The sequence below is a fragment of the Equus caballus genome, chromosome 18 (assembly GCF_041296265.1).
Source record: "Equus caballus isolate H_3958 breed thoroughbred chromosome 18, TB-T2T, whole genome shotgun sequence".
In the NCBI taxonomy this organism is placed as follows: domain Eukaryota; kingdom Metazoa; phylum Chordata; class Mammalia; order Perissodactyla; family Equidae; genus Equus; species Equus caballus.
In genome coordinates, this window is record NC_091701.1 from 40927602 (window position 1) to 40940973 (window position 13372).

Sequence of the window (13372 nt, forward strand, 5' to 3'; positions counted from 1 at the left end):
GTATTTAAGGTTAAAAAGCTTACTGGTGATAAAGGAATGAGGTAATCAAGTTTAGGTATAAAAAAAGGAATGTATTCTAACAAACCTGTGTTTGGGCAAAGAGTGATATTTTGGGGTTAAAATACTTTATACATAATTAATCAAAATTGAGTGTATTTCCACTTTTGAAGTAAAGCTCTCCTTTTAGCAATATAAACTTTGTTCATATTTAAGAGAAATTTGTCATGCTTGAAACTTTTAAAATATTTTCCATCAAGTAATTGATCTGCCTTAGTATATATTTGTGCACTGGGGTAGCGGGAGTTTGCAGAAGGTCATTTCAAATTCTGGAAGCAAAATTAGGGCAAAGGGTCCATACCATTGGTACCTCATCTTACTACCAAGAATTCCTTTGTATTTCTTCACTCCCTCATGGGCCTATTGTCTTAAAAGACTTCACATGCATTAATTTATTAATTAAAATGGTCAAATTAAGACATTAAGATGAAACTCTCAGAGCTTCTAGTAAGCATGAAAAGCATGGAATAACCAGTGCTACCCCAGTGTACTGATAAAACCCAGAAAAAGCAGAGACTAGATGTTTAACCTAGCCACTGTTCAACAGGTCAGTGGAGGTAATGAGAACATTTCATTCAGAGTTCGATAAAACACCACGAATACCAATTAGTAAAAAGATGGCATTTTAAAATTGAGTTAATAAAGGGTATTCACCACATGGGTTGACTGTAGAGCTAAGTGAAGCAGCTCCAGTGGAAAGGCCGCCTTTTGAAACTGATGGAGCCACAGACGGTACAGATGATGAAGTTGGTGTAGTAGAGGAGGCTGTTGAGGATGGTAATCGTTCTCCAGACTCCATATCTATGAGAGGGAGAAAAATGTTAATTCTCGGTCTTATCTTGGAGAGTGGAATTATTGAAAAGAATTACACATATTTAAAATAAGTCAAACTTTTAGGCAGATTTTTTAAAAATATGAAATAAGTTTAGAAATATATATTCTTTAGAAAGATAAAATACAGAATAAATAACACAGTATACCAATTTATGAAAGTTTAATGTTAAGTATACCAAATCCTCTTCTAATAGACTGGCAGTGTTTCCTTATATGAAAATAAAAATTAATAGTGGTTTGAACATAGTAACTTTACACATATGTGTGTTGCCCCAGCCTTAGGAAAATTAACATATTAATCTCTTATTCTTCCTAAATCAATTCATCATCTATTCACTTACAACAAAATACCCATGTTATCTTAATGAATCAAGAAATACCACCACATTTGAATGGACTGTAACCCTGTCTTCTAAAGTGAGATAGCAATGTGATGGTAGGTCTTAAGCATGCAAGAATCTGACCTGGTAATTAATCTCCAATACAGTGAGCTCCCCCTAAAGACAAATATATTTTAGAGTTTTTACCACAGTCATATTTAAACAATGGTCTCAAAATGGCCTTAGTATGACCCATTTATAACAACTGAACTACTTCTAAGCATCTTTATTAATTTGCTTAGCTATTTGGGTACAATCTTACATTGGTCTTACTGTAATAGTTTATATTGATACTAAAAATCTAGAATAGAAATGAGTGAAAGAGGTCAAAAGGTACAAACTTCCAGTTGTAAAATAAATAAGTCATGGGATATAATGTACAGCATGGTGTACACATTGTATATGTTAAAGTTGCTAAGAGAGTAGATCTTAAAAGATATCAGTGTGAGAAAAAAATTTGTAACTACGTGTGGTGATGGATGTTAACTAGACTTATTGTGGCGATCACTTCGCAATATATACAAATACTAAATCATGTTGTGCACCTGAAACTAATAAAATGTTATATATCAATTATATCTCAATGAAAAAATTGTTTTAAATCTAGAATAGGTTGGTCATTTTAAAACTCTCTGTATATACTGATCACACAATTAAGCAAGGAAATCATGAAATTAACAGTTGCTTTAAGGAGTACACAAGTTATAGTATGAAACAAAAAAATATATTGCTCAGTTATAAATGAACTTATGATCAACCACAAGTATACTTTCACCATTTAAATAATCTAACCATAAAAAGATTTCTAGGGGCCAGCCCGGTGGCGCAGCGGTTAAGTTTGCACATTCCGCTCCTCAGCGGCCTGGGGTTCACCAGTTCGGATCCTTGGTGCAGACATGGCACTGCTTGGCAAGCCATGCTGTGGTAGGTGTTCCATATATAAAGTAGAGGAAGATGGGCATGGATGTTAGCTCAGGGCCAGTCTTCCTCAGCAAAAAGAGAAGGATTGGCAGTAGTTAGCTCAGGGCTAATCTTCCTCAAAAAAAAAAAAAAAAAAGATTTCTGTATGAAATTCTACAGCCAATTCATGTAATTACTATATATTTTCTAAGAAGAATAGTTTGATTTCATTTAAAAATATTGACCAATTAAAATAATGCAAGATTAATGTTTAAATGTTGATTGAATCCATATGGTATGTAGATGATTTTTCTCATAAACTAGATACATATGGTAAAGGTAATCTCAGGTTCACACATAGCATCATTACTAAGACTGTTTCAAAGAGTTTTCTAATCACATACAATTTAAAACCTTTTCTTCATATTCTGATATTGCTGTCAATCATCTCTATAGATGATGGCACTACTATAATGAGTGTGTCCACATTCTCACTGAACTTTTCTTTCTCTTCATCATGGACTCATCATGGAAAGGCATAGTTGGTGCTGATGGCTACCTGGAACTAATGCTTAAAGGGCAGTTTTGGGTCATCAAACAGTCATTAATGAGCTTTGAAACAAGTGGCTGTCTGATGGCAAGGCCCATGGCTGACATCTTTCCCTACAAACTATTTTCACCAGCAAGCCTTATTTCACTAAACAGAAAAAAAAGTAGATTCTTTACCTAGATAGAGTTTACCGAAAAAAGGCTATATGAAAGAATTTATACCTGGTAAACTCATTGTCTCAAAGAATTCTAATATGTACTATTTAAATATATTATTATTTTTTTAAATAATGGGAAGTTTAAAAAAAATTTTGATTTTGTACTCCACAGCAAAAATAATTTGATGACATAATATAGCTAAGTACTTTAGCTGAGTACCTGGCATATAAGAACTTAATAAATAATAGGCATTACTTTTATAGGCTAATAAGTTATGAACTCTAAGTTTACTTCTTTCTGTTGATATAACTTGATTCAGGGCTAAAGTAAGGAAAACCTAGAAGGCAAAATGAGCAGTCTGTAATATATTGCTCAATGGAGACTATTTGTCCTGGAAATATTTATTAAAATTAAAAATATACATATACTTAGATCTTGCAATCTACTTTTGAGAATCTATTCTGTAGAAATAAAGTAGCAGTAAATTCTTTATAACATTATTTAAAAATAAAATAAAATTTAAACCTGGCAATAAGAAAGAGTGGAACTAGAACTAGTAGTGTGAGGTTGGGGGCCTTTTTTAGCTTCAGTAAAAGCGCAGTTTTATTATTCTTTGTTCTCTTTGTTTATTTAAGTGGGAAGGGGTTTAACTCTTTCTAAAAAATATGCTCATGTAGCTATTTTCCTTGGAAGTGTACTATATACATTATTCTTGCATTACTTTAACTATTTTAATCTTAGATACATATTTTTAGCTAGTATGATCTCTTAGGTGGCTGAGTATTCTCTTTTTACGTAAAGTACTCTTTTACACTGGGCGTGAGTTAAAATTTTTTTTTTTCGTGTTTTAATGGGTATTTCTTAGTTCTAGTAACCCAAAATTTGGTCAACTACTCCATGTTCATCTTATATATATATCCTTCTCATTTTAAAGAAATTTAACAAATCCACTCTAGCCTTTGCTACCCTAGGATTGATATTATTTCATGCTTCATTTAAGAAGGATTGGCTTTTCAAAATTTTCTTTTTAAGCTAAATACTATTAGATTTTATTTAGCATTGCCCCCTGCTGAAGCACAAGCATAGCTCTGGAAGGAATCTTAGCCATCAACTAGAAAGTTAAAAGATAAGAAGAAAATCCACAAAACAATGATCAGATTGCCATACTGTGAGAACTATTCAAAGATGGTTTAAAATATATGTGCATCAAGGAATGCTAAAGCAGTAGATGAAAGTTTGAAGAGAAACAAGACATTTGCAGGGTCTCAAAGTATCTCCTTCAAAATATTTACTAATTAAAAAGGGAAAAAGAGTAACTTCACAGTGGAGAAACTGTATCACCTATAATAAAACATATTGTTATCATGTATCCTCCGATCCCTTAGAAAGGCATACCACTTCTGTGGTATTCTTCTCAATAACATGTAACCTCATTCAAATCATGAGAAAACATCAGACAAACCCAAAGTGAGAGCCCATATACAAAATAAATGACAAGTATTCATCAAGGGTCAAGGTCATGAAAGAAAAGGAAAGACTAAGGAAGTGTCATAGGTTGGAGACTAAGGAGATACAATTAAATGTGATGTGGAATCCTAGGCTAGATTTTGGAACAGAAAAAGGACATAAATGGAAAAACTGGTGAAATTCTGTAGTTTAGTTAACAGTCTGTAGTTTAGTTAATAAGGTCCGTAATTTAGTTAATAGTATTGTACCAATGTCAATTTCTAATTTTTATAATTTTGATAATTGTACTATGGTTATACAAGTTGCTAAAATTAGGGGAAGCTGGGTAAAAAATTGTGAACTCTGTTTTCGTGACTGTTTTTTGAATCTAAAATTATTTTAAAAGAAAAACAAAAAACACAAAGTTTGGCACAAAGTAAGCACTCAAAAAAATACACGTAAACTGGAGTTGAAGTGTATAAACCTAAACCTTGAAGAAAGGAAGATTCAGATTACATTGTGTCAGCAAGGTACGTGATAACAAGTGTTATCGGGGTTCAAAAGGTGTCCGGAGCTTAGCTGTGACCCTGTACAAATTACGTAACTTCAGTGACCTTCCAATTTCCTCATGAGTGATATGAAGCTGTAGTTGGGAGGATTAAATGAGCTAATGTATGTAAAGTGCTGAGTACCTAGCATTTAAAAATTGTCGGCTATTGTTTTTAATAAATGAATGAACGTCTGTGTGTATAATTACCCATGTGTATGTGTGGCAGTAAAAGAAATCTTAAGGTATTTTTAGATTATTAATTTCAAGTAAATATTTCAGTCATATCTATTTATAGGTTAATGTATATGCTTGGCATGGTATTACATTTTTTAGCCTGATAGATTGTGTGCTAAGAATTAAAAATAAAGGCCTTATGATTGCATGAGTATCAACAGTAGGGTGTTTTACCTTAAAACTTTCAAAATAAGCTGGAACACAAATTTAGATGCAAAATACATTAATTTTCAGCTGAAAAAATACAATTATGATTACATGAGTTACTCATTATTCAAGCATACTACATAAAAATTGATAGAAACTCATTTATTCAGATCATTTAAGAAAAATGTATTCATTAAAATAAAAACAGTTTAGGTACCAAAAACCATCTATTTCCAGATTTCTGTTATAGCCAGAGCATCCAGACCTGATACTCGCACTCCTATAACAGCCTCTCATTCTGACCCTCATTTGTTAAGAATACCACCTTCACTTCAGGTTCCAAATCGCGACCAACCAACCGATCCTTTGTGGACAAAAACAGTCCAGATACTACAAGATCAAAACGAATGGACTATAATAACATGACTCCCCCATCTACCACCCACTCATCTATGGAAGATTATTAATTAGTAGCTATGTCTCTTAGTTTAAGGCCATTTATGAGAGTATAGTTTCTAATGTATGACTTAGGAATTCTCTATTTACAAAGTTAACCAGGTAGGATAAAGATTACTTTAACTGAAAATTAACATATGACACTACAGTAGAAAATAAATTTGTTGATGTGAAAAACAAGAGAAAAACATGCAGAAGATGATGAAGGGATTATAAATGATTTGATTCATTACAGATCTTTCCCATGATCCAAAGCAGTAGTTGTCAACCGGGGATGACTTTGTAATACCTCCCTCGCCCACTAGCAACCAGCTGGCAATGTCTGGAGACAATTTTGATTGTCATAACCAAGAGGGAGCTACTGGCATTGCATAGGCAGAGTCCAGAGATGCTGCTAAAACACCCTACAGTGCACAGGACATCCCCACGCAGAGAATTATCTGGCACAAAATGGCAGTAGTGCTAAGATTGAGAGAGCTTGATCTGAAGTATCAAAACTGGGTTACTTGGAATTCAATTAACCAAAACTTTCTGTTAAGTAATAATTCTATATAACTATTATAATAAGATGATTCAAGCTTATTTATTGCCACTGCAACCAATGATAAAATTATATTCAACCTATCTTTAGTGACTTCTAGAACTCATTTTGTTTTGTCCTAATTGCTTAAAATCGATAATATGATATGCAATTAACGTATATTATAATGCTCACGCATACTGTGTAACAGGAAGTAACTGTATTTGACTACAATATTTACCTATAACAATTCTGAGAATAGATAAAAACCAAAATTACCACAAACAACTTCTTCCTTGCATAATGATTTTATACACTTCAAAAAGATTCAATGACCAGTTCTTAATGATAACACTGTTCAAATTCATGCATATCAAATGTTCCTTTTTGTGTAATTATAGAGATTATGAACACTGACAGCTGCTTGGTAGAAACCTGAACAGGTGCAAATAGGGAAGGGCAAGACATGTTGGCTAAGAACTGTAAACACGATCAGCTGCCATGTGCTTCAGTTGCACTATTCCTTTAGTACTGAAAGTATAGCTATAGAATAGACTGAAGATTCAGAAAGTAGACATGAAAATAGACTTAGATATTTCTCCTGGAAGGAGTTTCCTTAAAGAGCGTCTTTATCTTTGCTAACAATACCAAAAGTTCTCTGTGGGAGTTCAAAGCACAAAAATAGACTTGGTGAACCCTTACTTTTCCTTACACTGTAACCTCAAGTGCCATACAATAATTAGGAAGAATATCAAGAGACAGTCACTATGCTGCTTCTTTTGGTTTGGTTGCATCACTAACAGTAGAGATTTACAAGTCTATTATTTTCTAAAAGTTCTGACAAAGGCTTTTATATAATTATTTTTCTAGATAAAGTCCAGGCAACTGAACATGTGGACAAATAATACTTCAAGATATTAAGTAGCAAACCCGCCCCCCAAAAAAACCAAGCAACATCCAAAAATTTTACTGTTAAAGGATTTTGAGAAATAGGATATGAGGCAGAAATACCTTATTATTAGACAGCAAATAAAATTATTCTCTGAATATGTTTGAAGGAAAACGATTCTATTTACAAAATTTTTATTTACCTACATTTTCAGAAATAGTTATTTCAAGTCATTAAGTATAGTATATTGTGGTTTAAAACATGAATACATAAAATGGATCAATTTCCTTTGTCGCTTGACACATTTTAACTACCACTATAAACAATCACATCCTCAAACAAAAGGGAGCTGGCAAGCAGGTGCTCTGCATGGCAGCCTGTGACCTGGAGAAAGTCTCAGACAGCCCTAAATACTAGTCTCCTTATCTGAAAAATGATGAGATTGAATTAAACTAGCCCTCAAGTCCCTAACAGAGTTTTATCAACTTGACAGTAAAAAAATTAAGCAAAACCCAAAAACCTCCACATTGCATTAAAATATTTAACAATTTCACTTTTTCCTTACCCTCCCTTCCATTGGCCTTAGTTCTATCTCCAAATGTGTATCATGCTAAACTACAGATTTCTGTTAAATCTTTTAAAGATTTACTCGCCTTATTTACACCTCAAGAGGCTTGATGATGAAATTATCCAAGAGTAAAGCACTGATTTTCATACTGCTCAGTACATAATCTATTCAGGGAGTATTCTTTTCCATCCAAAGGACTAGGTATTCCTTTGTAATGAGATATCTGTGAGAAAGAGGTTATCATAACTAAGATATAAGAAAAAGATATAAAGGAAGATTTGAGCAAGATTTAATATGTATGGATCAACTAAACCATAGATAGAGTCATGAATTTAAACATCAACTAGACTTAGAAATTTTGAACAATACAAAGGTTAGAAGGATAAAAAGAGAGACATGTCGGGTTAATTGATCCTTTCATCTACAAATGCAAGGGGTCCCAAAGAACAAGCAAAAAGACCTAAAGCTTTGCTTAACCGAGAAACACAATTAAAATTAACTGGAATTTCTAAGATATTTCTGGGTCGTAACTGAGGTCAATGCATAATAGACTGAGAAAATACAGCAGAGTTACCAAAAGAAGTCATGTTACTCTATGAAATATATCCACACACACACAGATGCCAAGGAAAGAAAGATGCCAAGGATTACCTGTCTCATGAACTAGAATAAAAACTTCCTTTCCAGGGGAAGAAGCAGAGCTAACCTAACAGGGAAAACAACACACTTAAAGAGCAAAATAAGGGTAAGTGTCTGTGAATATCATGCAAAAATATTTTTGTCCTAGTCACGCTAATATTATTTGTCTTTCTAATATTATCACTGTCCTGTTCAAAAGTCCTCAATTTATCAAAAAAATATATTCACACATATCAGTAAAGACATATGTAAAGGATATTTATTACAACATATTAGTTGCAAAAGACTTTTAAAGACAAAAAAATTCTATCAGTAAGGAATTATTAAATTATGGTATATCCTTTTAATAGGATACTATGCAGCTGTTATAAAAGAATGATGTAAATCTACACTAGCTAATCTTTAAATGAAAAGAGTACTGGGGGGAGGAATAGAAACAGTACGATCTCATGTGCAATGAAGAAAAAGAGGGTATATTCTTAGGCCTGTATGCTCAGAATATTTCTGGAAAAATATTTAAGAAACTGATAACTGTTTGTACTTCTAGGTAAAGGGACTGGGGAACTGGAATCTAGGATGGCCGAATTATTTTTCACTATCTATCTTTTTCTATTACTTGAATGATTTATCATGTGCCAGTATTAATAACAGTTAAATTAACCAAAAAAGAGGAGATTTCTAAAGCTTTGTTATTGCTGGAAATTACCTATCAAAATGTTCTACAGAGTCTTAGGGGACCTTTAAGTGCCTTGAAAGACGGCATGGAGGGGAAGAGGTAGAAGCTATGACTCTAGCCCTTGTGCCATCTGCTTCCATCAAAGGTCCTCTTTTATCTATTTTGTATATAGGGATTCAATACAAGATTCTGTTTGAAGAAAGGGTCCCACTGCTTTAAAACAAAGTTTGCAAACCACTGGTCTAAAGGATATACATCTCATACTACTTCTTAACGTGGCCATCTGTCCAGTCCTATTTACTGTGATTTCAAAATCTAGGTCCTCAACTTTAAGTAGGAGGCACTTTCGCTCTTCCCTGGTCTTTTTCTTGAGGAAGATTAGCCCTGAGCTAAATACTGCCAATCCTCCTCATTTTGTTGAGGAAGACTGGCCCTGAGCCATCCATGCCCATCTTCCTCTACTTTATATGTGGGATGCCTACCACAGCATGGCTTTTTTTTTTGCCAAGCGGTGCCATGTCCACACCCGGGATCCGAACTGGTGAACCCCAGGCTGCCAAGAAGCGGAACGTGTGAACTTAACTGCTGCTCCACCAGGCCGGCCCCCTTCCTGGTCTTTAATTCCTAATTTCAAGCCATTGCACAACATATCCTCAAATTAGATCTCATTCTTTCATGGAGGACATCCTCCTAATTCTGCACCTCAAATACTCTGGCCCTGGCAGGCTGGGTCAAACACCTACTTGGGAGGTTTGAAGTGATGTATCTTACTATCTATCTGCTATGTCCTTTTCAATCTCCGCCTGGATACTTAGTTCTCTCTTCTTTCTGCGTTTTAAGAAGAAATCGAAAAGAATAAGAACAAAATAAGGTAATTGTAGAAAGGGATGCTTGGCTCTATTGACATTAACAATTAGGAACCTACGAGTTCGGGGTTAGAAGGAGCTAAATGTTGAATTTACAACACTGTAGAAAAACAATTTTCTTCCTTTTAGAAAATCTAAAACCTAATGACATTGTACTCATCCTCTCCTTCCTTCCTGTTAAAATGGAGGAGGTGGCCTTCCTTCATTCTCTTGAATGTATTATTACCTTTTCACAACTTGTAAGTGACTTTATTCCATTGGTCAAGCCCTTTCTTTTCTGTATCTCCACTCTACTGGGTTCCTCTCAGTTATCCTCCATCTTTAAAATCAACAAAAAACTCTCCTTTGACCACTCATCCCGTTTGCTACCTCATTTTTCTCTACTCTCAATTTCAACTAAGATTCTTAAAATGAAGTCATCTACATATATGGTTTCCACTTCTCTACTCGCTTTTCACAATTTCACTGACTCTCATCTGGCCCTCTAAATTTATTTCGACATATCATTAGCATGACTTTACGGCTGGGATCCCACTGCCAAAACCAGGCATGACAGTTAGGCAAAATCTAATCACCTGACTCTGTGGCCCTGCCCAAATGGAAAGCTATGAAAGAAAACAGAAATCAACCAGGAGATAAAGAAAACTATTTGCATAAGTTGGCAGCAATTAGACTCAGGGAATGCAAACATAAATCTTTTTGCTGAGGAAAACTGGCCCTGAGCTAACATCTGTGCCCATCTTCCTCTACTTTATCCGTGGGACACCTGCTACAGCATGGCTTGACAAGCACTGTGTAGGTCCACATCCAGGATCTGAACTGGTGAACCTCGGGCTGCCAAAGTGGAATGCGCAAAGTTAATCACTGTGCCACTGGGCTGGCCCCCAGATGCTTAGTTCTTGACACTTATTTCTTGATTACATAGCATAAATGAGCTGCTGATTATTGAACAAGTTATAATGAACACACTTGAAACAAATGGAAAAACAGAAAATCTCAACAACAAAATAGAAGATATAAAGAAGAACCAATGGAAATTTTAGAACTGAAAAATGTAATAACCAAAATAAAAAACTCACTGGACAGACATAATAGTAGAATGGGGATGATATAGAAAAGAGTCAACGAACTTCAAGATAGATCAATAGAAATGATCTAATCTGGACAACAGAAAGAAAAACTGTTCAAAGCAATTAATGGGGGGCTAGCCCAATGGCTTAGTGGTTAAGTTTGGCATGCTCTACTTCAGCAGCCCAGGTTCAGTTCCTGGGTGCAGACCTACACCACTCATCAGCAGCCATGCTGTGGCGGTGACCCACACACAAAATAGAGGAAGACCTGGCACTGATGTTAGTTAGGGTGGATGTTTTTCAAGCAAAAAGGGGAGGATTGGCAACGCATGTTAACTCAGGGTGAATCTTCTTTGGGAAAAAAAAAAAAAATTTACAAAGCCTCAGGGAATGTGTGGGACAACAACAAAAGCTTTAACATTCCTGTCACTGGAGTCAAAAAAGGAGAGGATAAAGGATGTGATGCTAAAAAATTATTTGAAGAAACAATACTCGAAAATTTCCCATTTTTGGTGAAAGATATAACTCTATAGATTCAAGAGGCTGAGCAAATCCCAAACTGGATAAATTCAAAGAAAAATTAAGTTCTAGACAAAAGTGGATACTAGTTCAACTAAGTGTACCACTTACCAAATGAATTCAAGTTTTAAGAATTCCCTCTTGGGGAAAGAACCAGAAAAATGATTTTTCTGAAAGTAAGCTAAAACTTGGAACTATATTGTATTGTTTTTCTTCTATTCTTTCTTTCCTTCCTTTAGTCAATGTCAAAAACTATGATTTCTTAGAAAGATATATCTTGCTTCTAAGGTAGATTACTATTTTACTATATTAATTATTTTTTCCCTAAATTTATGATAGAATTTTATCAATGCTAGGGTCCAAAAGAATATAGCAAAATCCATGCTTTAATTCTTCTGTGAATACTAAATTTACTTATAATTAAGAATCCTTAGCTAAGAAAATCTGGATCAAATCAGACATAAAATACATAGATAAAATATGTAAGTTAGTCAAATCTCCCCTTGTTACACTTTCCATCCAAAACTTAGGAAATGGTTCAAGTATTTTATACAAAATTTTATACTACAGAAGTCAAAATAGCAATAGAATCTGCCAACCTCCTGGGAGTTTACTAGCATGGGTATAACCAAAACCAAATCTTAGTACTGTAGTCTTATTTCACATCAATTTCTACAAAACTAATAAGATCAGAAATACACCTTGAAGAATTTAAAGCTGATACTGACAATCCTTGTCACAGAGGCAATAGGAGACACATGAATAAACTGATATTTAACACACACTAAACGGTACTTTGACTAGCCCACTGCTAACCTCTGGAGCCCCAGCATGCATCCCTGGTCAGATTCCACCTTCTCAGAGGGCTCATAAATGAAGGCAAGACTGGGAACAGAATGCACCTATAATATGCTTTCTGACATTATAGCCTTTGCTCAGAATGCATGAAAATTTTTCAAAGATTAGCTTTTCCAGAACTTGTTATAATGATCTGTAAAAAAACCCCACAAATTTGTGGGAAATCTATTTTAAGGCTACTATTAAGTTTATACAAATTATATCTATGTAATATGTCTTAGGGTCATATTAACTTTAAAAATAATTTTAAAAACAGGCTCACAAAAATTCAACCTAGACCTACCAACACTCAAATACTAAGTCTTCCTCTCCTTTACTTAGCTATTGATATCAGTAACTAGGCTTAAAAAATATGAAATCTAACCAAACTGCTTATAGAACCGGTATCTAGACAGGTTTAAAAAGTAATTTCAAACATTTCAAATGTAAGTAATCATGTGTATTGCTGATGTTTCATACTTTCTAAAACTAATGATTGTTAGTTTAACATGTCCCTATCTACTAAAAAGCAAGTATATAATCACACTAGTGGTTGGGAGAAAATTAACTCCATACTCGGTGACTATTCACTAACTTCTGTTAAAGATTACAGCATTTCAAAGCTCTGAAATTAAATTTAAAATTTCAGCAACTATATTACTTTAAGATTTCTCACACACCATAATAGAAGTAAAAACTCTTTAATATCTATTATAGCCATCTGTTGTTAGAGACCGTCACTATCACTATCCTTATTCTTTTTTTCATTTTTCTCTTGAACTGTCATTTAACTGTCCCTTCTCTATAAACCAATCTTATGAAAAAAAATCACTGTAATGGCACATACTCTCTCATCCTTCCCCACATTAACAATAAAATTAAGCCTAAACTCCTTAGGCTGACCTTATGAACTTTCTCACATCTCAAAACTTTCCCTCTCAGTATTCCCCAATCAAACTCAACTGTCATCATCACCTGATTCTTGCACCACACTTTCGCAAATCCTTGTCTTAGTGCCAGTTGTGCTCTCCTCCTACAATGTTTTTCACCCCTTGCTCAATATTCACACATCAAAT

At 34.3% G+C, this 13372-nt stretch overlaps 1 protein-coding gene across 50 annotated transcripts in view; it reads right to left on the reverse strand.

The window, feature by feature from the left end:
* Positions 1–13372, reverse strand: part of BAZ2B (bromodomain adjacent to zinc finger domain 2B) — a 296373-nt gene that overhangs the window by 135749 nt on the left and 147252 nt on the right. For all 50 annotated transcript variants that reach the window (XR_011428236.1, XR_011428235.1, XM_070241125.1 and 47 more), the window contains one exon: positions 712–858. Coding sequence is in view for 48 of the 50 variants with exons in the window: in XM_070241125.1 (XP_070097226.1) it covers positions 712–856 (145 nt within the window). In the remaining 2 variants the exon portion in view is untranslated. Of the gene's footprint in view, positions 1–711; positions 859–13372 lie in introns of those variants that run through there.